At 40.5% G+C, this 26,643-nt stretch overlaps 2 protein-coding genes across 3 annotated transcripts in view; one reads left to right on the forward strand and one right to left on the reverse strand.

The window, feature by feature from the left end:
• The window catches only part of capn1 (calpain 1), a 25,832-nt gene extending 13,753 nt beyond the window's left edge, over positions 1-12,079 (forward strand). For both annotated transcript variants that reach the window (XM_056368684.1, XM_056368685.1), the window contains 18 exons: positions 1,503-1,636; positions 2,459-2,627; positions 4,267-4,350; positions 5,150-5,235; positions 6,061-6,135; positions 6,466-6,626; positions 7,270-7,430; positions 7,549-7,560; positions 7,656-7,867; positions 7,980-8,019; positions 8,129-8,194; positions 8,291-8,348; positions 8,498-8,562; positions 8,793-8,861; positions 9,081-9,159; positions 9,331-9,447; positions 9,569-9,627; positions 9,755-12,079. In XM_056368684.1, the coding sequence (XP_056224659.1) occupies positions 1,503-1,636; positions 2,459-2,627; positions 4,267-4,350; positions 5,150-5,235; positions 6,061-6,135; positions 6,466-6,626; positions 7,270-7,430; positions 7,549-7,560; positions 7,656-7,867; positions 7,980-8,019; positions 8,129-8,194; positions 8,291-8,348; positions 8,498-8,562; positions 8,793-8,861; positions 9,081-9,159; positions 9,331-9,447; positions 9,569-9,627; positions 9,755-9,781 (1,674 nt within the window). In that variant the 3' untranslated portion in view covers positions 9,782-12,079. The remainder of the gene's footprint in view (positions 1-1,502; positions 1,637-2,458; positions 2,628-4,266; positions 4,351-5,149; positions 5,236-6,060; positions 6,136-6,465; positions 6,627-7,269; positions 7,431-7,548; positions 7,561-7,655; positions 7,868-7,979; positions 8,020-8,128; positions 8,195-8,290; positions 8,349-8,497; positions 8,563-8,792; positions 8,862-9,080; positions 9,160-9,330; positions 9,448-9,568; positions 9,628-9,754) is intronic.
• A 161-nt stretch (positions 12,080-12,240) lies between these two features.
• On the reverse strand, positions 12,241-15,872 carry pnp5a (purine nucleoside phosphorylase 5a). The gene is made up of 6 exons (XM_056368686.1): positions 15,608-15,872; positions 14,138-14,307; positions 13,944-14,047; positions 13,560-13,735; positions 13,257-13,447; positions 12,241-13,013 (listed from the first exon to the last, which is right to left on the reverse strand). Exons 1-6 carry the CDS (start codon positions 15,628-15,630, stop codon positions 12,793-12,795), a joined length of 885 nt encoding a protein of 294 aa, XP_056224661.1. The 5' UTR covers positions 15,631-15,872; the 3' UTR covers positions 12,241-12,792.
• Positions 15,873-26,643: the final 10,771 nt, after the last annotated feature.

Genomic DNA, 26,643 nt, shown 5'->3' on the forward strand with positions numbered 1-26,643 from the left:
TTGCACAAGCTCTCCCTCAACACAATGTGTGCTGACAGAAAAGCGAAACAAAACGACACAAAACAGGAGTTATGACACACACACACACACACACACACACATACACACACACACCGTCTCCAACATCATTATCTGAAGTAGATGTGATGTAGATGTTGTCTTTTTTTTTTTCGATGTGGTAACTCGTGTGTAATGGTTTTATTGTTGGGTCATGCAAGCTTTTGCAAATTTGAAGCATGCAGTTTTTGGTTGTGTCTCTAGGCAACAGCAGGAGCCGACAACGTTGACACTTTGACACTTTGACACTTTGACTTCAGCTTGTTTTGACCCTTTTTGAACCAGTTCTGCTTGTAAGAAAGGCTCTGGCTCTAATTCGTGGCACCACCCACCCACACCCCCCTTTCATGTGTTGTGTTGGTTTCTTCTGCTCCCTGCTGGCCAACAGCCTCACAGCCACGTGTGTGACGCGCCGATGTGGCAAAAGTACAGCAATAATTCAGAGAAAGAGACACTTCAGAGTTAATTCAGCCTCTTTAGGGTTGAAACACAAAAGCTTTGTCACATGTTTGTCTTTTTTGTGTGGCCAAGGGTGATGAGTTGCAGACAGTTTTTTCCCCTTTGTCCCATTTCCTGTTTTCTAGATTTCAAAATAATGGAAATTTGAGCTGAGTGAAGGAACATCTGTCTGTTAGTCCGGTCAGATAAATGATAAATTAGACGGCGGCAGAAATATGATACGGCTGATTGATCTACTCAAGTACAATGTTGAGGTGGTTGCGCCTGAGTATTTCCATTTTCTGCTTCTATTCAGTTTCAGTTTTTATTCCACCAATGTTCAGAGGGAAATATTGTATTTTTAACTCCACCACATTAACATAATAACAGAAGTTACTTGTTAGAATTTAGATCAAGATTTCACATAAAAAAACATGATCAGTTCAAACATTATGATGCGTAGATTATAATAGACACACACCACAGTATCTGAAGTAGTCAGAATAAGATCCACCTCAGTATACTACAATATTACACACTGCTTACATATTAAGTAATAATCAGTAATAATGATCCAGTAATGTAACAATATAACTCTGCAGGTGTCATGCTGCATAACAAGTACTTTTACTTTTGACACATATTTCAATACTTTCCAGTAAAACTTTTTAATGCAGTACTTTTTTTATAGTGTGTTATTACTACTTTTACTTAAGGAAATTATTTTAATACTTCTACCACTGATGTCAGTTTTTCATCTCCTTCTTTTGCATGATCTTCAAAGCTGAAAATATGTTTTTTGCGCCATAAATCCCCCCAAAAAAACTAAAAATCTTTTGTCTTTCCATCCTGTGAGTTTGGTATGGGACCCAAACTACCTTCCTGCTGATAATATCTTGTGTCCTTCAACCTGCTTCATATATAGTTATTCGTACTGCGTGAGTCTTAATAAACCTTATATCTTATATGAGTTGTCATACTGACGTTTTCTTCTGTCTGTCATGCAGTTCTGGCAGTTTGGCGAGTGGCTGGACGTGGTGATCGACGACCGGCTGCCAGTGAAGGATGGGAAGCTGCTGTTCGTCCACTCTGCAGAGGGCACCGAGTTCTGGAGCGCGCTGCTGGAAAAGGCCTACGCCAAGTAAGACTGACAAACCGACAGGGGGGCAAATCGAGATCCTAATCATCTCTGAGGCAAATGATGCATTCACGTCACGTTGTAAAAGGCAGAAAAATCATATGTTGTTGTTCCGGTAACTTTCTGGAACTTTTAAATGATTTTATCTCTTACTTTACATGCTGGCGCCTACGTTTGGCTTTATCTTTGTGCTTTAAAAGTTGGATTTCAGTTTGCAAGGATTTCTGTGCAACTTCATGAATGAAAAATGAATAAAACAGCATGTAGCTAATGCAAAATTCATTCAGGTTGCCTGAGATGTAGCTCCTTGCACGTCCAAAAGATTTTTGGTTCAAATCTCCAAACTGGATTTAGAAAAGGGAACAACTGCGAGACACATGTCGCAGCTCCAGACCCCAGCTGCTCCAGCGGGCAGCTGTGGTCTCAGTTGTGAATGTGTTGGAGCTGTAAAAGCGATGCACATTGTTCATAGACATGTGCAACTGCCAAGTTTAAAGTGAGCGAGCTTCCCGGATGGAGAGCAGAGGGGAAACAGAGGGGCGACGGAGCAGTGGTTGTTATGTAACAGTGAGATTAATGCATTGTTACTCTTGCTCTGTAAGTATGTGGGTGCACGTTCATATATGGTCATGTCGCACAGTGTGGACCTGTGTTTCATCTGAGAGAACATACTTTACCTAACAACTGTCGGGTCTTCTGACTGCATAGTTCATGTTTAAACATCAACATTCATACCAATCAGCATGCATAATTTTTTTTAAAATTGTGTGTCCTGTTGTCCACGCACTTTTTGCTTGCTTGTTAATCTGTTGTTAACTGTCCCAGACTGAACGGCTGTTATGAGGCTCTGTCAGGCGGCAGCACATCAGAAGGCTTTGAGGACTTCACCGGCGGCGTGACGGAGATGTACGAGCTGAGAAAAGCCCCCTCTGACCTCTACAGCATCATCAGGAGGGCCATAGACAGAGGGTCGCTGCTGGGCTGCTCCATTGACGTCAGTACTGCACCGTGCACGCATCCTTTAACCCAAGCAAATGGGATAATTACACTGATTTACACAGTGTGTCCCTTTTTTTTTTTTATCAAAGCAGCTATAATCTATACATTTATAATAACAATACGGAAAATGACAGTGTGAAAACAGTGTGAAAGGGGTTGCTTACAGAGAATCATCAATATGAAGCTAGCACTTGTGACCAGTTAGCTTAGCCTAGCACAAAGAATGAAAACAAGAGGAATCAGCGAACTTTGCTCTGTCGTACAGTAGAAAAAACCTGCCTCTAAGTTAAAAAATAGTATCAATCTCCTCCTCTCACTCCTCTGGGAAAAGTAATAAGTGTGTCTCCTAAAATGAACTAATTCTTTAACTTCTTTGGAATCACCTGGTAGAAGAAACACATCAGTGTTGAAAAAGAGATTTTAAATGGTCTGATGTAAAATAATGAAAACAATCCATCATCTCAGTTTTTATTACCTCCAGCTGGGTTTTCTTTAAAAATAGACAGCACTAGAGCCTGTGGAGATGAAGTCAGCCTTTTCCAGTCTCAGTGCTCTTTGCAGCAATTAACTTCTCACTTATATAAATTTTAACCCTGTAGTAATACATAGAGTGCAGAAATGATTACTTGATCAATTGTTTCGTCAACAGATTTAGTTTTTAAAATTGTGAAACTGGAAAGTTACTGCTCCAGCCTCTTAAATGTTGTATTTTTCTTGCTTGGGCAAAAACTTAATTACATATTACAAGTCAAACAGGAGGTAGTCGAGTTTACAGTGTGTGACAGCGTGTACCATCTCACATACTTTTGGTTGATTCCTGTCGGGGGAGGTCAGAGGTCAGGGTTAGCTGTAGAGGCTTTTATATTTTACAGATTTTAAAAAGGGAGCTGCTGTTTCTAGAAAGTCTGGAAAAGGCAGGTCTTGTGTAGATGTCTCCCAGGTCTCACCGCTGGAGCTCGACATGGGTGCTGCACCGGCAGAAGAATGTGGGAAATTTGATCTGGGGTGGAAACCAGGAGAGGGCAGTGAAGTATGAGAAACCTGCGGTGTAACAGTCAGGGACGTTTCTGCAGAGCGGATGTTTGCAGACAGGAGGGACTGACCTCTGTCGGTCTTGTTTAGGGACAGTTCCTGCAGAAATAGTAAAATAAAGAGACAAACGACAAAAAGTAAAGGGAGTTTGGTTTCTGTTTCACTGTGATAAAGTTTAAATGACATCACAAGAGCATCACTACAAAATATATATCATAGTTAGTTATAGTTATTGTTTTAGATGAAGCCAAAAATGAAGTTCTAACAGTGTAAAGATTAAAGACAAATGCTGTTGTGCATGTGAGCCACGTTGCAGCTGACATCATGTTGTGTTTCACCGAAGTCTGGTTACACACACACACACGGCATGACTGCTGCCACGTTTGTGTTCGGATGAGTTAAACCAACACGTGACAGTCATCTCGCTGATGGATTTCTCACCCTGTTAAAGTCTGTTGATGTTAAGGAATGAGCCGTGTCACAGCAGTAACTGCGGATGTCAGTAACCCCGTGTCACATGTGGAGCGAGCGGCGGGCAGATACATGCTCCTGATGTCGCTTTGCGGACGTCACTGACCTCGACTCTTTTCTGTCGCCCTCAGATCACCAGCTCGCGAGACATGGAGGCCGTCACGTTCAAGAAACTGGTGAAGGGACACGCCTACTCTCTGACCGCTGTGGACGAGGTGAGGACCAATGACTAATGACCTTTTGAGGCTTTCGGACAAAATGCCACCACCGTTATTTCACACAAGCCAACACAAGAGTGGTGAATTCTCTTGTCAGGCCTTAAAACACAAAGAAACTTTAATGATACTTTTTGGGAAACATGAACCAAGAGAGCTGTAACGATTATTCACACGAGTGAAAAAACTTTAACTGGACTTCTGTCACATGTTATATAAGTGTGTGTAATTTATATAACATGTCTGGGTAAGTCGATGCACTTTAGCCTGGTTTTATGTGCAAAGGGTTCGTCTAAAAATGAATTCGCTGGTTCCAAAGTCAAGTCAACTAGAGTCAACTGACGAAAACATATTGTAGAGCTGTGAGTCTGAGCGCAAGTCATTGAATCAGCATTGAGTGTTGACGTATGGAAAGGCAAAAACTATGAGTTAATTCTATAAAATATTACATTTTTATTCAAGAAGCTATGATTGAAAATCCTAAACTGTGCAGTGTGTGTCATGCTGCACACACTGAGCTACAGAGATCAGTGTTCTGCAATGTTTCCTACAGTAACAGCTCTTTCCTAATTTAATTATCACATGATTAATAAAGAAACAGTTGATGAACATTGTTGGAATCAATGTTTTGGTTGGTTTCTCCCTTTTTATTACGGCGCGTTTCACGGTAACAATTCATTTCGGACACGCATGACTGTGCGCGTGTGTGTGTGCGCACTGCACAACACCACGAGGCAGACGTGGGTCAAGCAGGGACGAGACGTGAATGTCAGGTGGTGTTTTTCTTCCCCTCTCGTAGGTGGTGTACAGAGGAAACATGACCAAGCTGGTCCGCATCAGGAACCCGTGGGGGGAAGTGGAATGGACCGGAGCCTGGAGCGACAAGTAAGATTTGACTTGTATTCTTGTTGATCTAATAATGTGGCATTAAATGGCAACCCATCCCACGCACCTGCACCAGTCAGTGACTCAGACAAACTGATTAAAACTTAAAATTGCATTTAGCTTCCAAAGCTATCACCAGAGGGGTTCAGCTCGGGTGCACAGCTGTCCTCATCAGTGGGTCTGATCACATACATCATGTTGCTATAGTAATGAAAGTGAAAATTACCAGACATTTTCCCCCTGGCGCTGTTATGTCATAGTCTTATTGAGCATTGTCAACACTTAACACACTGTCCCTGATAAGAAGCATTTGCAACTGTACTGGAAAAGAGAGATGCTCATAATTATTATTCAGTGTTGTGTAACTCTGGAGGTTTTGATTAAGTGAAAATATCATTTACATACCAAAGTTTTCTAAGGTCTAGAAATGGCCTCCATATACTGACAAAGGTTTTCAAGTAACTTTTAACTGAAAAGTTCACTTTTCACCCAGTAAAGCTGAGGAGGCCGACACCCTTTGCAGTTGGACCACTGTGATCCAGACTGAAATATCACAAGAGCAGTTAAATGCACTGCCATGAAATTTGATACAGATATCCACGGTGCCATAAATAACAGGGAGAAGAAAAGAAGAACGGATTGTGTGATCAGAGGGGTGACTGGAGAAGCTGCTTTAGGACAAAATGTCTGATATAAAAGAAACACAAAGGACAAATGATATGGACCAGACAAAAAAAAAAGATTTAGCAAAATTAGCAAAGTTTTGTGTCTGTGACCTCAGCACCTCAGTGTCCAGTGGTTGATTTATACTTGTGAAATCCTCAGCTCCAGAGAGTGGGACAGTGTGGACCGCTCCGTCAGAGGTCGGCTACAAAACCGCAGCGAGGACGGTGAATTCTGGTGAGTATACATGAGCATTTCTTTTACAGAAAGGTGGGTGTCAGCCCACACAGAGTTTTCAGATTTACTCTTTTAACATCCTGTTAACTTTGATGAGTGTATTATAGGATTGAATTTGTTTGTTATGTCTCATCTTTTTTTTCTCCTGAAGATTATTTACAGCTGTTTATGTGCAATAAATAAAATAATCCAGATTTAAGAGAGCTGTAAATATGATTGTATACACTCTTTCATTTCTTTTTACATACCTCTGTATCACTGAAACGAGGTTGAGGGAGGTTGCCCTCTTGTACGTCTCCACATTGTCCTAACAGTGTTTCCATCTCTCAGGATGTCATTCAGCGACTTCCTGCGCGAGTTCAGTCGCCTGGAGATCTGTAACCTGACAGCCGACGCCCTGCAGAACAACCAGCTGAAGAAATGGAGCTCCTCGCTCTACCAGGGAGAATGGAGGAGAGGCAGCACTGCTGGAGGCTGCAGGAACTACCCAGGTATGAAGCGATGGCGGGCAGGAAAGAGGGGGAAACTGTAAGGTTGCAGATGGAGGGGTGGAAGAAACAGGTGGGAAACTGGAGGTATAAGTGATCTCATTTGATTTTGTTTGCACATTTTGGAGATGAATTCTTCTTTTAAAGGTTTCAGCCCCTCAGAGTTTCGTCAAACACTCGCCAGACCAGCTTTCGGATTCTGTTAAATTCTGTTCCAGGAAGAAGGGAGGAAGGATTTGGATGAATTTAGTGAAGGAATGTGAACAAGTGACTCCCATTTAAACACTGAGTTTTCAAACAATGATCTGCTTTAAAATAAATTTTGGAATTGCCCCAGCACGAACAGAGACATGCATGTCTTCCTAAACTACCGTGACTGACACAACAAAAACTGGGTTCTTATTTACTGTACTACCTATAAAATCCTTAAATAAATCCATTTTAGGTAAGGGATATATGAAAATATTAATAGCTTATCAACGATCCTCCCAAATGTGATGACTCTTGTTGACATCTTGTTGGTGTTTATCTTTCACAAAAGGGCCTTTCAGCGTTCATTAGAAGACACAGTCGCCAATGTGGAAAATAATTACCGAATTCCACGTTAAAAGGAACAATCTGACATTTTTTCACCTCCTGTCTGCAGCAACCTTTTGGCTCAACCCTCAGTTCAAGCTCGTGCTGCAGCACCCGGACGCTCCCGGACAAGCGGACTGCAGCTTCCTGGTTGCCCTCATGCAAAAGGACCGCAGGAAGAAACGGCGAGAAGGCAAAGACATGGAGACCATCGGGTTTGCCGTCTACGAGGTTAGAGCTTACACGTTGTTGTTGTTGTTGTAGTTTTCTTTTATTTAACTTCTCTTTTCTGTGTTTTTATGTTCCTTATCACTTCACTGATGGTAATAAATCTCTTTGCTCTTCACAGGTTCCAAATGAGGTAAGAGCTTTTATATTTTCCCCTCCTGAATAAACAATACACTGTCAAACCTTTTTTTAAAGAGTTTGTTGAACGCAGACTAACTCCCTTCTCAGTTCATGGGCAGGTCGGGGGTCCACCTGAAGCGGGACTTTTTCCTCACCCACGCCTCCAGCGCTCGCTCCGAGCTCTTCATCAACCTGAGGGAGGTCAGCTCGCGGTTGCGGCTCCCGGCAGGGGAGTACATCATCGTGCCCTCCACTTTCGATCCGCACAAAGAGGCCGACTTCGTCCTCAGGGTTTTCTCTGAGAAGCCTGCAGACTCCGAGTGAGTGGCCGCTCTGGGGTGTGAGGGAACTTCGGGCATGAGATCAAGTTTTGGGGGAAGAAAATGCGTGAAAATGAAAGTTAACATTTTGAAAATCTTCTTCCTACGTCAGGGAGCTTGATGATGACGTTGTGGCGGAGCTGCCAACAGAGGTGAGAGGATGAGACACTGTCTCGTAACACATGACGTCTAATGATTGAGTGAATGAGTGAGACATCAAGAGACAAGACGTGCGCTGAAAACGTTTTTTTCGTGTTTCAGACGGAGCTACACGAGAGCCAGATCGACGCAGCCTTCAAGAATCTCTTCAGACAACTGGCGGGGCCGGTGAGCTCGCAGGAAGTGGAGCGGCAGCTTGGAGAAATTGTATATTTATACATAATCATATGTAATGTAAATGTCCTTCTTTGTCTGTGCCAACAGGACATGGAGATCAGTGTCACAGAGCTGCAAACCATAATGAACAGGATCATCAGCAAGCGTCAGTAGCAGCAGGGATCACTCTCAACTGAGCAGTGGAATCACAAGCTTGTGCTTTGCTCAAAAAATTATGGATTCAGTTTTTAAAATGGTTTAAAATAAAAAAGTGTCTTCCCTTTTTGTCTTTCCCTTCCCTTCTCTTGCAAACAGATAAAGACCTGAAGACAGACGGATTCACAAAGGAAGCTTGCCGCAGCATGATAAACCTCATGGACGTATCCTGGAAACAGCGTTAAAACATCAGCTCAGCTTTTATTTTGTTAGATACATGAATATAAACTGAAAAACAGATTTGCTGGTTTGATTTCGTAGCTGTCTGGGTCCTCGCCTTGATGTTGACCTCTTGTGATAACAGAAGCTTAAAAATGCAATGAAACGTTCACTCTGTTGTCGTAGTTGTTGATTAAGAAAGTCACTGTTGTTTTTTTAACTTAACTGGGATCAGACGGACGGCAGTGGGAAGCTGGGCCTGACAGAGTTCCATGTACTCTGGGAAAAGATTAAACGATACCTGGTAAGATCACACTGTGATCTCTCAAACTTGATCTCAAATAGTATTGATTCTGCTTCATGGTACTTGCGTCAGTCTGTTGCTTATTTTGACATCCAGCCAGTGGACTGTTTTGTCTCATTTTTTTTTTGTTTGCTGTCTAAATGCTTTTCCATTTTCTGTGTCTCTTCTTTTCTGTGTGTTATTTCTGACTTTCTCCATCCGTTTGTGCCGCTATGCCAGACCATATTCAGGCAGTTTGACTTGGACAAATCGGGCACCATGAGCTCCTACGAGATGAGGATGGCTCTTGAATCTGCAGGTAGTGTTCCTGTTCATTTTAATATGAGAAAAGGGGAAGGAAAGCACAAGAGGCACTTCCGTTTTTCTTCGCGCGTTCGGAAAGTCTTTCTAATGTCTCAGGGGTTAAACATCTTTTTCTGACACTTTTAATGACTGTTTTGTCAAACTTTTTGTTCCCTTGTGGATTCAGGTTTCAAACTGACCAACCACCTGTTCCAGCTGATCATCCTGCGCTACACTGAGGACGACATGGCGGTCGACTTCGACAACTTCGTCACCTGCCTGGTCAGATTGGAGACCATGTTCAGTGAGTCCCGTTACTGCGCACCTTCAGCGTCTTATACTGTGTCTCCCATACAGTACAATTAGTAATTATAGTAAATGTAGTAATAAGTAACAAGTGCTTCTCTTTGTTTCTGTCTCTGAAGAAACCTTTAAGACCTTGGACACAGACGCAGACGGTCACATATCCCTCACCTTCTTCCAGGTATGGCCACATACTCCCATTGCTATCCATACAGATGACTTGTACTGAAACGCCTGATGTGCATAACGTACCTGTGACTTATTCTTAATTAGCATTCCCTAATTCACATGCTCTATCTGTTCCACAGTGGATTACCCTGACCATGTTTGCCTAGAGATGAGTGGACTCCTTTGTAACTCTTGCACTGCATCCTGCTGCAGCTCCAGGCCCCAGTATCTGTTGTTTCAGAAGTGCCTTTTCTCCACCAGTTCTTCCTCTCCTCCACGCTGCTCGCCGCTGACGCCCTCTGAGGCTGAAGACTGTAAATTCATCTTTACTGTGCCTGTATTATTGGAAACATGTGCCAATCCTAGATTTGTCACCTGTTTGGTAGGAAGTGGTAGGAAGCTTTATTCCTCTAGCCTGGCAGTCAAGTCTGCAGCACAGTGAGCTGCTATGGAGGCCATTTTTTAGCAATACAAACGTTTGTTGAAAGCAGACCTACTCCAGGGGCAGAAATAATGTTATTGATTTAATATCAGTGAGTGGAGACAAAAAAGTTTTTATGGTAAAATAACTTTTACTAGATGTAGCAATATGTAGTTAGCTTGGCTTAGAAAATGTGCAAGCTAGCCATACATCTTTCCATAAGTTCCTGTCTGGGCCTTGCTATCATTTATGTTTATGCTAATTAATCTAGCTTTTACATAGCTTGCTTTTAGAGAACCAGCCTGACTTATAAGAAAGTAAATAAATAAATTATGTAGTCAAATAAATAAATAAATAAATGAATGAACACTACATTTATAAACATAAAATTCACAAAGAAATTGAGAGAAACGTTCTGCATTATTTATTTCAATATAATAATTATTCTTATTCATTATTTCATATTCATTATTCATTTATCTCTTAATTCTTTTTTTTTTTTTAAGTCAGGTTTGGTTCTCCAAGCAGCTATGGTAGCTAGCTTAGCTAAACTAACATAAACTAATCTAACCTCATGAAATGCTTTGTTTCCATCTTGTGCTACACATGTGGCCAGTCAGCTAACTAGCACTAGAAAACTGTGCTAAACCAATAACAATATTTTTGCCTCAAAAACAAAACTTCACTCTGCTTTTGCAGTTTTACCCCAACCAGTCAAGTAGGAAACTGTATGTGAGTTAATGGGTGTAATTGTGCTTTTATCTGGAATGATTACTCTTTAGTGATCACTCTTAATCATAAAATGTACACACAATAAGCACCAGATTGTAAGGGATACTTCTACAATCTCTACACTAATCTGCTAATTGAATTTACTACTTATATATTTTTTATTAAATCAGTGATAAAAACATGTTGCCAGGTCATTGAGACTTCATGTACTTAGGGACAAACTACAATCTGCACAATGGTCCTTTCAAAGTTTTCTTTTCTTTTTTAATGGGAGATGTTTGAAGTTGGGTCTGCTGTCAGTTATCACAATCTCAGTGCCAGTTGTGGTGGACGTGGAGAGCTGCAGAGTGTGCCAGCTTGCTCTTAAGCCTTTTCTATTCAACACCCAACATTTAGCGCAAATGAATGTGCACAATATGTATCTCTACTCGGCCTTTGTAGCAACGCTGCTGGCCTGGCGCTTTCTGTTTACATCTTGTGCCAAACCAAGCTTTTCCCTGAGCATCAAGGGTCCACTCATGAAGCTCCACTGGGCCTTGCAGTGCGGAGACAATGGTGGCGTGCTGTATCATAGAGAATGTGTTGAGTCTAATACTAATCCTGTTTATCTTTAAGACATATCTGCTTATCATTATGCATGGCACTTTTTACAGACTGTTTTGCAAAATTTGAAAAAAAAAAAAAAAATCTTTTAACTTTTATATCCTGACTGGAACTGATGTAGTAGTGTTTATAAAAGGGATGTGCCAGCCTTGTTTAAACTTGCCTTTCAAAGGGAACAGGAACACGTCAGTACTTAAGGTGAAGGTAAACAATTATGCAAGAAGGATGGATATGTTGTATGCATGCAGTGTGAAATGTGATGTGCTGTCTGCCTGCTTGATTTCTGTTCAACCTTGGGAGCAAAATGTTTTATTTGAGGAGTCGTATTACAAAATAATTTGCTACTTTAAGTATGGAGGATGCACATGTAAAGTGTCATAATGTTATCAAGCAGAGTTGACCTGCAAGTGTTTTTAAATAACAAAACTGTCTGTTCTGCCAATTATTTTACCAATTTTTAACTTTTTGTATTTTGAAGCATTTTTCATGTCATCAAAAAGTGACTGTCAAACCCTTAAATTTGTAAAATGCCAGCAATATTGTCCTTCGGTTTTTCGCAGCGTAATGCTTATGCAACATTACCTAATGTTTACAGTGGTAACCTTCTCTTTCCCTTTGGACCCGTTCATCATGCAATACATTGGTTTACTGTGTAGTTTTCTCTGTTAAACTTCAATACACACTTTGAAAATAAACATGAGGAGCTTTTCATGAGGTTCTGAATTAATTATAAATGAATATATTTGTATTGGATCTAGAAATCAAGGCTGAGAAAGGTGTTACTTTCATGGTTGAGATGAATAAGTCAATTAAGATAAAATAAAGAATTAACCACCCTCCACACCCCAAAGAACAACACAAACAACTTAATATAGTAATAAATAGTACTTTAGTAACAACATATATATTAAAAAAACAAGCACAGTAAAATACCTTACTAATGTACACATTTCAACAACGTAATATTAGGATCTTTACAGCAAATTTTGGCTCATTGTTAAGTTAAATTGCAGACATTTATACAAGATGATCATATATTAAGTTAGAACAAATACGCCTCGTTTTTAAAATGATACAAAAAAAAAAAAAACTTAGAAGTGACTTTTTAATCTGGAGCCGCTTAGCCGAGGAATGTACGATGTCAGATAAGGCACAGTGACATGAAAACAAAGGTTGTGTGCGTTCTTTAAATTTCTATAATAAGTGAGATTTTTCAGATGACTACGATGTTATCATGTTTTGACCTAAGATTAAAAGCAGCCCAAACTCCTCACCTTAATAATAAACTGAGTGGGATTTTCCTTGGTAGAAAAGCGTTAAATATGAACCATTACCACTTTAAGTCTCCTTTAGAGATACTACGCGGCTAAAATCTGGTTTATGACTAGCATGAAGCAAGGCCCTAATGAAGCAAGGCGTCCTTTAGGCGTAGTTGTTGTTGTTGTGCTCAATCCTGGTCACCATGGTGGAAACCAGCCGCTCCAGCTGCTCCGCTCGCTGCTTTCCTGTCTGAAGGACCTCCTCGTGATTGGCCTTCTCCTCGCTGTCGTAGTCCATCACCGCCTGGTTGGTGATCAGCGAGAGGGCGAAGACGCGCATGCCGCAGTGACGTGCAACAATAACCTCGTGGACTGTGCTCATGCCTAATGAAAGTGGAAGAGGAAAAAACATTTAAACAGCTGTGAAATGTGATGTCTCGCTGGTCGGTTTTGGATGTTTATAACAACAGAAGAAGAAATGCAGAACTAATGTTGGCGAGTTAGAGGTTTGTATTAAACTATACAGCTTTGTTTTGTCTCTTTCCTGTGGGTGTAGAAGTCTCTGTAGCTGACACGAGAAAGAAACATGGAAAAATAAATGGTGCATTTCTACATAAATCTACTCACCGACAGCATCAGCGCCCAGTTTGTGCAGCATACGGCATTCAGCAATGGTCTCAAACGAAGGCCCGCCCAGCACGCAGTAGACGCCCTCCTTCAGGAAGTCTCCAAAGCCGAGCTCCTGTCCCACATCCATGGCCATCTGCTGCAGATCCCTGTCGTATGCGTCGGACATGCAGGGGAAACGTACGCCGAACCTGCAAGACGAAGACGTGGACACACAGGTGGGAGGTTGAGTGAGGGGGCAAGGGACGGAGGAGGCCTGGGGTGGCGCTGCTGCAAATGAGTTTAACAGAGAAGAAGACCTACCTCTCATCGTTGGGTCCGGACAGAGGATTGTTGCCAGCGAAGCCGGGCATGTTGAGGTGGTCTTTGATGATCATGATGTCTCCCACTTTAAAGTCCTGATTGAGGCCTCCAGCTGCGTTGGTCAGCATCACGGTCTCCACACCGAGCAGCTTGAAGATTCGCATGGGCAGTGTAATCTGGAAAACACACACAGTATATAAATATAGATATTATCTAACTATTCAGACGCCACATCTTGCAGCAGCGTGACTTTATATGGTGTTTTTTTTTTTTAAAGGCCAGGACGTCAAACCCAATTAGTTCAAGTGTTTAAAATGCACTCGGAAACTTGGTGTATCACACACACACACACACGCACGCACGCACACACGCACACACACACACCTTCTGGATTGGGTAGCCTTCATACAGGTGGAAGCGCCCCTGCATGCAAACACACGGCCTCCCCTTCAGTGTGCCAAACACTAGCCGTCCTGCATGTCCATGCACTGCAGGAAGAAACACAAACCAGTCAGTAAATATCAAACAGAGTGTGACAGAGAGTCTGCAACAGAGAGGTGTGTTGTAGTTTAACGCACCAGTGCTCTGTGGAAAGCTGGGGATGTCCTTGTAGTTGAAGGCCACCTGGTCCTTTAACATGTCAGCCAGCCCTCCGAGCCCTGACCCGCACACGATGCCCACTGCGGGTCGGACGTCTGTCTGGGCCAGCAGCCAATCTGCAATGGCCTTGCAGTCCTCGTAGCTGTAACTGGATGACATGACAAAAAAAAAAAGGTCAAAGGTTAGGATGACCACTGGTAGCAAAGTGAGCAAAAAATTAAAATACCTTTATCTTTAAATGTTGTGAAAGCACATTTCATAATGAATAAATGATGACAGAAAGATCAGCAGTTACTTTTTTGGTATCTTTTGTGCTTTCTCTGCAGAAGACCTGCCTCCTCCCACTATCAGAGTCCTTACTCACCTCCTGAGTAACATGTGCTGTGCTCATCAGATTACAGGATAGGAGCAGAGTCTCCCACAGGCCTACATTGATTTTATAATTTTTATCTTTTACCATTTATTTACCACCATATCAACACGTCCACCACTTTCTGATTTTTGACTATTTCAAAAGAGTAAAGTCTTATTTCACTGTAGAGCTGATTGCAGCTCAACAGCTCTGTCACAGTCGAACTGACCGTTGGGAGCACCGGGGGAAATCCCTCCGCATAGGTGGGCCATCAAAAAAAAAAAAAAAAAGTTCATAAAGTCTTTTCCGGTCCTCTCATTGGGGTACCCAAAGCATGCATGTGTCAGGACTGGCCTCACTGTCCAATCACAATATCTGATAGACCCTCACTGACCCGACCCAGCAACCCTAATCCGAGAACTGCTACTAATAAGGATATGACTTTTGAAGAGAGACACACGCGCTCTCTCTCTCTAACAAACTCACATTCCTTAAGAGTCACAGTAGTATCACGCTTCTCGTGCACGTCAGTGGTTGCACGCACGCGCACTCACACATGTGTCTGGCTGCTGAGATGAAATGTCCTCTTCTCCCCTCTAATTTGTCTCATTCAGTTCATGTAATTTGTGCAATTACTTCAATTTGACAATCTGACTGTTCTGCCTTCACACAGGCTCAATGGACCTCCTGTTAGGACTGAGCTATAAATACTCACACTCTACTGAGAGACGCTGCTAACAAACTTTCAAAGCACCTTTTAAAATTTAATTAAAATCTTAAAATTGCCATGGAGTCAAATAAAGTAGACATCTGCTGCTTTAAGGAATAGTGGTCTAAGCACTAAAAAATATCTTTAAAGTTGATAAATCACAGTCAAAGAGGTGGGGATATTCCACGCAGCACCCCCTCTAGAATGAATGAATGGTTTTCTATTTAGCCTGGTCTTGAGCGCATGTGCGCATTTCTCTTGGCTCCCATCCTAAATTCCCGATATATTTTTTGCCCACCGCCTTGACGTGCCCATGAAGGGGCCATGTGCTCGGCAGCATGGGGAGAAGAAAGCTGAAAGAACAGTATGTTGAAAAAATTTACTCACCCTTTGTTTGTCTCTGGAAACATTGCGGAAGATTAAATAAGAGTCTGATGAGGCAAGAAAAAAAGTCAATGTGTGACAACACCCTTTTTAAGCGCCAAAAAAAAAATATCTAGTTCCTACGCGGCAAAACGTTGAGTCAAATCTCAGCTAATAGTTAGATATTATAAACAAGCTTTGGGAGAAGTTTTTAAAGACTTCTATGAGGGTTTCTTTTGGTTCTAATTGAAAAAAGCTTGAGCGCTCCCGGTCGAGTCTGGGGAAAGAGCGCAGCCGCCGGGTTTATTATAGGGCCAGAACCCCGCCCCTCCTCCGCTGAAAATGACGCATAAAGAATGCTGCAGCTTCATTGGTTGTGCCGTCACACCTTCAAAATAGCACGCAACTTAGAAAAAGGAAATAAAAAATGTGTCCGTTCTGCTCCTCAGCCCCCACCCCATCCATTCACGCCCCCCTTCCCAGCAGCAGTAGCAGCAGCGGCAGCAGCAGCAATAGAAGTGGAGACACTGTAAATCATTTTTTATCAGTTTCTGATGTCCACGTTATTGTTAAAAGGAAACGTCCGCTGTTGCAACAGCCAGTCAGCAATGATCCTACAGCTTCTTATTGATCAACACTGCAGTTATCCCCCCAGAGGCAAAGACAAGATGTGATTTTTCAGCATGACTCAGGTTGGAAACGTGGAAACATCACGTGCCTGATTGTTGTCCCTGTTCTCGCCATCATGGTATAAAGGTTAATAATTTTCATGTATGGACCATAGACTGTATATAAAGAGATATGGACTGTATATATATATATGTATATATTTAGAAACAATTATAGCATCATATGTGACTTTTTTTTGTTGAGTAGTCATTTAACTTCTGCTCTCATGTTGTGATTTGAAAACAAAAATAGCACAAAATGCAGTGTGGAAATTCCAGGAAGTGTGAGTTTTTATTTCATTTTACACTGTATATACATCTAAACAAGAGCTTGACTATGGCTGCACTTGATGTTGCCAAAGGGCTCCACAGTGAGAACGTGATGACAGCAAGAGTATTTCCTACAGCTACAAAAGAAACTCCTTGTTTCTCCTAAAGAAACAACTCTGTCACCTGCCTCTGTCAACATGACTCCTTTATTACAGACAGACAAGTGTAACACACTGTACATAAACCTGTTTCTACAAGAACTGTCCTCTGAGCATCACTTTATTTGAGAGTTTACAGCCACAATATTTATCACAGTGAATCACAATGATTTGCAAATTGGCAGCTGCTGTCAGCTATAAAAGGAAACTTTGAAGGAACAGGATAAAAAAAAACAACTTGATATTTGCCAAAAAAAAAAGACCAACCATGATAATATATGATAATAAACATTTTGAACAATTTGAAGCACAGTGAACATATAGACATGTATAGTATAGGGTAGGTTAACAAACCTAACTACAACAGTAGATAACCCACCACTATCCATGAAGCAATGCTTCTGTTGGTGAATGATTCAATAAAGATAAAGCCCCATTTCATGGCAACGTTTATGATATTTTGTCCGTGTGTTGTGCTATTGTTGTCAGTTCATTGGTGCATGACACACCCTGTTTGGAGAGTGTGTGTTGTAAATCGGGCAGATCACAATCCAGTAAACTATAAACAATGAGTCCATTTGATCGGTTTATTTAAGGCTCTACATCGTACTCATGGGATATGTCCTTGCTGTGCAAACTCACAGTCATGAGGAATGTCACCTGCACTGAGCGTCCCGTGATCAATGTGCCATAATAAATGTGAAACGAAACGATGTGAGGAGAAGCGATGGACACACACTTTCAAAAGGAAGCGGGCCAAACGTGAAACAGCAGAAGACACACATTAAAAAATTCCTTTTCACATTTAATTAAGTGAAAATACTCCATTAAAAGTAAAAGTCCTGCTTCTAAAGTTTCTTAAGTACAGAATTATTGCCAGCATAATGTAAATAAAGTTCAGAAAGACCCTTTAGCTCTTATATTTATCACCTATTATTATGCCTTAAAGGAGCTACTGTATGTGTAAGTTTTGCTATTATATAGCCAGCGTTAGCATTAACAGCTGTTTACTTACCAGTCTGGAACAAATGTTGCGAGTTCAGCATCAAACTTCATTCCTTTACTCACCAAGAGTTGTCTCCAGCAGTGGAAAGCAATGCCAATGTTAACTCTTGTCTCTATTATGTCTTTTCTTCTACTGGAGTAACCTCTTGTTTTATAAAGACAACTATGGCCAAAGCTGCCACCCGTACCCGGAAAGAAACCACACTCAGGGTCAGGCGTTCACGTGTCAGAGAAAATAGCCCCTTTAACATGCAAGCAGTAGCCTGCTTTAATGTTAGCATTAACAATAATATTGTTTCTTTCTTAAAATAGGTGAAAACAATCTACCGTCTGTCACAGGGCTCAGTAGATTTATGTCTAAAGAATCTACCATGAACACTGGGCCTCCTTCGAAATGATCAACCAACTCTTGGCACTTTTTCTTTTCTTTCTTTATATGTGGTTTTGGTTCATTCATGATGTAAAATTACTTAAGAAAAGAATTAGGTTCTGGTCCTGAGATGCCCAAGGAACTCTGGGACAAAAACAAAAACAAAAACAAAAACACTAAACCAACAAACAAAAAAATGCAACAACTACTTGACCTTCTGAGCCAGCTTGCATAAAGATACACTGCCATAAAACAAAAATCAAACCAAAACAAAACAAAACAAAACAAAACAAAACAAAACAAAACAAAAAAAACAAAACAAAACAAAACAAAACAAAACAAAACAAAACAAAACAAAACAAAACAAAACAAAACAAAAACAGGGTCCCATAACAACAACTAAGCCCAACCTGCCCAAACTTTTGCGTAAGCCACAATTACAGTTGAATTCCTTTTTATAATTTACGTTCATGAAATAAAAAGTTAAAAAAAAAAGGGAATGTCAGTTACAGGCCACCGTAGATTTCAGGGACGCAAAGACTGAGAGCACAGCGCCAGATTCTTGCATAAAAGTAGAAAACTTTTGTTAATGTTGCTGCTAATCTTGGACACTGACAAAGATTACATAATACCCCAACCCCCTTATTGAGGTTTACTACTATATTCATGTTTCTGTAAACTGGCATACTCATAAACAAAGAACAGTAAAACACGTTGGGTGGAAATCAGCCTGTAATCGTTATATAAGTTAACGTAAGCCAGTGTTGACCTTTGCTGTGGTCTAGTTATGCAGGATTACATGGGTATACAAAGGCCCCAAAAGCTCCAAAGACTTGTCAAAGTCTACCAGCAGCCAAAACATGGGGAGACTACATCACAACATACATCCTGACGTCGTTGGACCTTGAGTTGTTGTTTGGCATTGAGACATTGAGACAGTCGTCAGCCTCTGTGTGTATTATGACTTCCTTTTGGGTCAACCGCCTTTCTGTTTGGGTTCTAGCTTCTTCATATCTCTTGTTCTTTTTAAAGGACAGTTATTAACTTTGTCTGATAACACAGTGGGAGTCGTTGACCTGTTGACCTCTTCGCCCCTCCCCTTGGTTAAAGCTAACACGCCCTAGGCTCAGCCAATGAGTGGTGGCCTTCTGACGTCAGCATGATGAACCCAGGTAACCTGTTTGCCTGTTCTTCAGTTTTTTGCAACTAATTCGAAACGTCAATAAAAAGCTTTTTGAGGTAGAGATGCTGATAGTAAGAGGAAACAGTCAGATGGCTGCAGTCATTTGGTTGTCAGATGTCTAGTGCTGGTATGCTTTATTCGTAGTACTCATGTAAAACACACACGACATCGGACTCTATCTAATTCAGAAGCAGAAAGGAGCTTGATGATGTGCATCCAAAGTTACAGCCCGGTCAGACCCACAGAAATCTGTCACCTCAGAAACCACCAGCTTTGTTTTTTTTTCTTCTTTTGAGCTCTTTCCATGCCAGGTTTGTTTTACATGCTGAATGAAGACACTGATTTGACAAGGGATACAATATCAGCAGACTCTGCAAAAAAACATACAGGTTTATCATGTTAGACATCTTGATATGCATTCCACACCCATCAACCGCCGTATTTGATATAATTTGCAAGGCTGCCACGGCTAATGCAAGCTGAGATTTCTCACACACGGTGAAGTCCTGACCTGAAATCATTGGGTTTGGATGGACATACCATCATCTCACATGTCTGCTGAAAGCTCCTTCCACTGATCCTGCAGTTTTAAAGGGGCTGCCACTTTGATACTTGCGGGCCACTTCACTCAGTTATAATCCTTTTTTAGCAAAATAGAATTACCACCTCGCGGTTGACCTTCCCAAAACTGTTGCCACAAAGCTGGAAACACTAATATCATTGTTTGCTGCAGAGTTAAGAGTTCTTCGTCTAGCCTGGAGTTGCCACATGCTTATGGCCTGATATTGTACTTTATGTTTCTTTGTGGATCAGTGATTCATTCAGAGTTACTCCTTTGTGTTTTTATGCAATTCCACTGACTGTATCTTAAATCTGGCCTTCTGGCTTTTTGCTTGAAAAGTCACACATAAAATAAAGAGATAAAAAAGTCTAATAACAGAATGTTAGATACAATGATTTCTAAGTTGTTTTGGATGCCTGACCCTCAGAGGAGCAGCTTGGTCTTAAAGGGAGCACGGTGAAAACATGAAAAAAACCAACTGTTTCCATACTCCACATGTTCTGCATTCTTTCACTCTGTTGCAGGTACTTTGCTCACCATACTGTTTACTTTTTACGTGCCGAGGAAAAAACCCATATGAAGGACACGTTTACATGTGAGGTCGTGCAAATATTTTGTTTTTTTTGTTTTTGATGTCAGAGGAAAGACCTAAATCATCCTTCTCCCCGGCCTTGACTCATTTCTAGAAATATACACAGTTGGTTGTTCCACTCTCAGTGTCCTCCTGTGCAACCATAACAAACCTACTACCTACTTCACTCAAACGAAATATCGATCCTATAGGACGAATCGTGGTGAAATGTCTGACCCCGTTTTCACAATCATGGTCCAGCCAGGGTTTTTTGGGGCAGTGGAATCTCCTGTTTTCAGTGCATGTGAAGAGATGAAGGTTTCCATCGGTACATGTGACTCATTGCTCTGTACAGACCTTTTTTTTTTTTTTTTAGAATAAGAGTTCTTTGTTAAAATCTGGAAGGGATTAAACAGTTGATCACTTAAGCACCTCCCCATGCACAGCTGAGCTCAATAGGTGTCACACCGCACAGCTGAAGTCACTGATTACAAACTCAAAGATGGTCGGAATGAACACAAAATAAATTTAAACTGGAAAACTCAATTTACCCCAAAAGGATCTATCTGAAAAGCAGCACATAAATTGATATGATATGAACTGACACAGCTCTATACTGATAATCTACTGTAAACCTTAACAAGGTAACGTCTTGGTATGTCATTTGATAGAAGTATTGAATTCCTGAGTAGAAGAATAGTTTGCATCTTTAATAATAGCAACAAAAACTGAAAATACAACAAAATATCTTGAATGGAAGTCGAAACTTCTAATGTTATTCCTATATGTACAGTAGCTGTGATGACTTTTGCAGCAAAGAACATCATCTGCTGATTGACATTCAGAATCTAAATGACTATGACTTTGACTAAGATGAGTAATTAGCCTTGAATCCTCTGATTCTTTGTCCAGTATCACACAAAACTATGTTAATTCCACTATTTAAGGAAAACTGGAAAAGAAAACCAAGCCAGGAAATCTGCAGATGACCCCTGTGGTTCACTGAAATGCAGTTAGAGCCCTGAGCTGCACATGAGCTGAACAAACACTTTGCTCATGTGATGACTGATTCAGTTCACTGATGACTGTGTCGTCCTTGCTTGCGTAAAAGCACAGTGTGCTATCTAAATTGGTTTCCCTTGTATTGATTTCAGTCTACTGCCATAAGCACATCAAATGAGCTTTTTTGTGAAGCAGCATTTGGTAATTGTATTGAGACGGATGGATTTTTTTTTTACATCTTTAAAACGTGAGGAGGATTTTAAAATGTATGGCTCTTATGTTATTATCCAGTAAAGAAATGAAACCTACTTGTGCCTCGTTGCATCGTTGAGTTTGTCTGTTTGAAAAACGCTGTCAAAGCTAAACCATGATACGGTCTAAAAAAGGTTGTCAGCAATAAAGTCTGTGTTAAAACAACATGTGAAATGTATCTGAAACTAAGAATAAATTATTGACTCAAGGCACTTGAAAATCTCTCTTCCTTTTAAAGTATTGATTCAGCCCCTTTCTCTGACCCACAATCATTTTAAACTATTGTCAGTAAAACAAAAAGAATCACAGGAAGTAAAATGACTTATATGAAGCTGAAAACAGCAGCTTTGGCCTCATCTGCACTTTGATATGTGTTTATGATGTGACATATTGCTCGCAGTCATATGAGCTGCCGTGGCTGTTCGTGAACTTCTTCACGACCTGATCTGTGAGGTCAACAATGGCATGAACGACTGTATCAGACAAGGAAAATGGGCATCACATGATTTGCTTCTTGTCTGTAAAGGTTTGTACAATTGACCTGATAGTTTAAAAAGTTCTGGAGTTGCACTTAAAGTAAAGCCAAGTAGGTGGAAAATGGTTGAAGCATATTCGCAGAGGTGAAGTTTATTAGAGCGTTTCTGTTTTGGATTTTTTTTTCATCTCAGCAGTGTGCAGCCGTGATAAAGACATTGGAGACAAGACGCTGGAAATTTGTTTTCAAAGGCTTTAATCTGCAGAGGATAATCTGCGCTGGGCCTCGTGACAGTTTGAAGTTACTAACCAGGAGATGGGGGACTTTTAACTACTAGGGCGACTAGGGTCAAATGACAGTGTGTAATATGCTCACAGTGACAAACCCACTGAAGTTTTGGTTTTTCATTGTTTTTGCATGTTCTAGAAATACGTTAAGATACATAGAAAAATATATCATATGTCTATGGATACAGTACCTACACACAGGAATCATGAATGTAGGTTGTGCTCTGCAGCCTTGACACCGTGACTCCCTGAGCAATAACACAGAAATATGACTTTAGATAACTTTTAGAATAACTTGGTCTCCTGGTCTCATCCCTGCAATAAAAACAAAACAAAACAGTATGTTACATAAAACTTAAGCACTGGATATGAATCAGCACTAGGTCAAGACAAGTGTATGTACATTTATGGTGAGTGCCAAATACCATCAGTGTATGACAGCCCTTGTTAGCAGGACACATTCCTCTGACACTCCCACTGTTAACTGAACAGCAATGTGCAAAAGGTGCAAGTTAAGTGGCCCTGCAGACAGACTCATAAAATATAAAGTCTAAAATCCTAGAGTCATGCTGTCGAGGATTTTATCACAGAGGAAAAACTCTATATCCTCTGTTCTACAACTCATGCCCTTTGTTAGCAGGTGTATTGCGGTTGCTATCTATCTCTCTGTGCCATAAATATGCCAAACATGTATTTTTGTGTAAGTCTTTAACAAAAACATAGACATTTTGAGACATACATGCATGAAAATACAATCTTAATGTCATTTCAGGAGTTTTAAAGTTTTCTTTTTAAACTAATTAAAAAGAAATTCATGTCTAATATGCCCTTAAAGTGACATTATTCTACTAACCAATATTCTAAAAGAAGGTAAAATGTCATCAGTTAATTATTTATGTAATTAACAAAGAAAAAAAAGTCAAACAAAAAGAACTTAGAAACACATAAAATAAAGATTTTGTGTCCTTTTGATTTTGACATGCATATTTCTAGAAGCAAAGGAAATGTGTTTTACATAACCAGCAGATGGCTTATCTCAATAAAGATAACACTGGGAAAACAACCATGTGACCGATGGCTGGATAAAAAATCAAAGGTCTGGTTTTCACAGTGACAGTGACACTGGCATGTGGAGGGTCAGATGATGCTCAGAAAGATCCAGAGCGCTCAATCTTCAGGTTATTTGTGAATATGGAAAATACACAAATGCACACTTGGATGTTTGCTCAACATTAATCTGCGTCTTCAAACACGTCACTGTGGGTTTAACAGTATTTGTTTTTCCCTGATTTGCGTACCGGGAGGGGGGGCAACTATGTCCCGACTTGTTCCTATTTGCCAGTAGTCGGTAAAAGTCAAACATGGAGTGAAAAAAAAACCCCAGAGTGACTGATTTAGACAAACTCTAAATATCCTTTTTACACATTACATGCACATGTGAAAGAGCTCAGGATGTAACACAGATACATTCCACATGCGTGTATGCAGCTGTAAAGACTTGCATCAGTGGAACATTGTGGCTACATGTGAAAGCACAATCATGTGGTCACATTTTCAAGGACTGAGGACTGAAGCGCTACACACCGACCTTTTCCACACAGTGGAAGTGAAGGCGAGAAACTGTGAACTACAGTATAACTGATTGAATTTAGCAGGGACGTTAGTTACTGTAGCTATCATTTCTGCTGAGCCCAGACTTTGATTGATTCTAATTTAATTACATTGAAATAAAATGTTTGAATCTATTATTCAGAGAATCTGGTGGTGTGATAACCTTTTCAGGATAGCCATAAAATAAGAATATATGAATAAGAAAAAAGTGTCATCAGTTGGGTGAAAGGCGATAATGATCCAAGGGGCCCACATGTGGAAAGGGTCCACAAACAACAACAACAACAAAAAACCCAGACAAATTGTTCCAGAGTCCCAGAATGACTGATGACACACAAATAATGTGGGCGTATAGTGACACTTTGTTGTTTGTGCAGTAACAGTTATGTAACAGATGACCCACATCACCTGTTTGTCTTTTCAGTCTCCGTGCCAACGCTCTGGATCAGCTGTGTTGCTTCCAGCAATGATCAGAGGAGGCAATGTAGCTGAGATGTTATAACCCTTATACTCTATACTGCATATAGACGAATGAAAGATTAAAGGAAAAGCCAACATAAAGTATCTTATGAAGGTGTTGGGTCACCACATGCTGCCAGAACAGCTTCAACGCTCCTTGGCACTGATGTCTTTCCCAAACACCTTTCTGATGTTTGAGCTTCAGGGGCTGCATTTGACAATCCCTGTAACTTTCTAATCTTCTGTCATGGTTTGCTCTAAGAATACATTTTTTGTTTGAATACTTTTACACTTTGTTGGACTCTTTAGTGTTCGGACTTTTAATATGTTTGGTCTCTTTTGGACACTTTATGTTTGATCGTTTTGGATTTAATTTATCTCTGTTTTATTTTGTAAGTACTCCCCTTGTGTGTCTCATGTCAATTTACTTCCTTCTTGTGTTTGCCTCCTGGTTAATTGTCTGCCTTGCCCTAATTGGTTCCACCTGTGTTCTATTACCCTTGCCTCCCTCGTGTACTTAAGTCTCTGTCTTTGCCCTTTTCTCAGTCTGTTTGGATTTTTTTGCAATCTGCAGTCATTTCCAGTCACGCTCCAGTGTTCTTTGTGTTTTCTGATTTTCTGTTTTGTTGTTCCTACCTGTTTTTTTGGATCCTTGTTTTGTAAGTTTCCCATTTTGTTAATGAATAAAACACCTACTTTCACTTTAGTTTGTCTGCATTTTGGATTCAGTTCTTCCTGCAAACCTGACACCTTCATCTTCTGTTTCATGAAAGAATTACTGTGCCTCCCTTTCTCTTCCGTCCAGAATTGATGTAGAGCAAATGTTGCTTTCTTCTGTTATAGCCACCCCATATTCAGAATAAGACTGCAATGGTGTGTAGTGTATGGGTCACTAGGTCTAGAGTTAAGGTTGATGGACACATATAGATAACATCAATATAATCTAGGACTGACAAACATTGCATCAACCACTCTATATTTGCAGAATCTAGGGGGAAAAAAAGCCTTACTTCTGTAAAACAAGCTTAATTTCACCTTAAGTTTAACAGTGAGTGCTTTGATATGCATTTTAAAAGTGAGTTTACCTTCAGTCCAGACACCCAAGTACTTATTTTAATAAAGTCGCTCAGTACAATTTCCATTTAGACCAACAATTTTAGGGATAATTAGCTCTCTCTAGAGACTGTTAAAAGCAAGCTGCAGGTGTTCAAAAGTCAGGCTTGTAGTTTGAGCATTACCATACAATGCATATGCACAGAGATGTGCACTACTGGTACCTAAGAGTGATACAATGTAATTTACATGTAAGTTGAACAGAATAGGACCAAGAATAGATCCCTGGTGAACTCCTGAGATCTATTAGAAAGGTAATTATAAAACTATCCGCAAGTTATAAAGTCAAGGGCTGTTGCAATGTCACTATTTACTGGAGAAGCCTCAGTGATGTTACTAACCTAAACCCAAATTGAAAACCACTTCAGACAGAACAGCTGGTCAGGTAATTCTTGATCTGTTTTCAACTAAAGACTTTTAGCTGAACATGAAAATTTGGAAATATGGTGGTAGTTCATTATTTATAAGTGTGACACCACTCCCATCGTTTAGGAGGTTGTCCTTGCCCACCTCAGGCAATTGGTTGACATGGGAGGGTTGTCAGCGTATGCTGTTCACCTGGGCATTTTGGCGTATAAAAGCTGGCCCATGTGTTCACTTGTCCTCTCCCTTCCAACTGCTGACAGCCATTTGTTTTGCCTTTGCACATACAACACCTCCACAGCACATATACCACTCATACATGAACTGCTTTCATGACTAAACTTGCTGATTTCCACACCTCATTGCTTATTTGGCTTATGTTTTATTTATAATAAACTGTGGCTGGAGTCAATATATCCTATGCATTAGAAACATTTAAAAAGTTAGAATTAGTAAAAGCAACATTTTTATTCTTACATTGAGAAATGGCAAAATTTCCGTCTTAATTTGCAATATAAACTTTTCTCTACTCATCTACTCCATGGACAAAAGCCTCATTGACTGCAAGATTTCGATGATGGCTGCTCACCAGGAACATCTGCAACTGTTTAGAGATTTCTAAATGCATGCACTTCATTTGGCTAACCAGCTGAAACATAAACAAACCGGCTCTTACCATCTTTTCAAGCTGTTTGATTGCATTAACCACTG

This window comes from Seriola aureovittata, chromosome 23, assembly GCF_021018895.1.
Source record: "Seriola aureovittata isolate HTS-2021-v1 ecotype China chromosome 23, ASM2101889v1, whole genome shotgun sequence".
Lineage (NCBI taxonomy): Eukaryota > Metazoa > Chordata > Actinopteri > Carangiformes > Carangidae > Seriola > Seriola aureovittata.

What these genes read in the sequence shown, in the direction of transcription:
- pnp5a (XM_056368686.1), bottom strand. Translation starts at nt 15,630, where the DNA reads ATGTTTCCAGAGACAAACAAAGG. An exon ending in TTTCCAGAGACAAACAAAGG is followed by an intron (nt 14,308 to 15,607) that starts GTGAGTAAATTT and finishes CATGTCATCCAG; the next exon opens with TTACAGCTACGAGGACTGCA. An exon ending in ACTGGGCGCTGATGCTGTCG is followed by an intron (nt 13,014 to 13,256) that starts GTGAGTAGATTT and finishes CACTTTCATTAG; the next exon opens with GCATGAGCACAGTCCACGAG.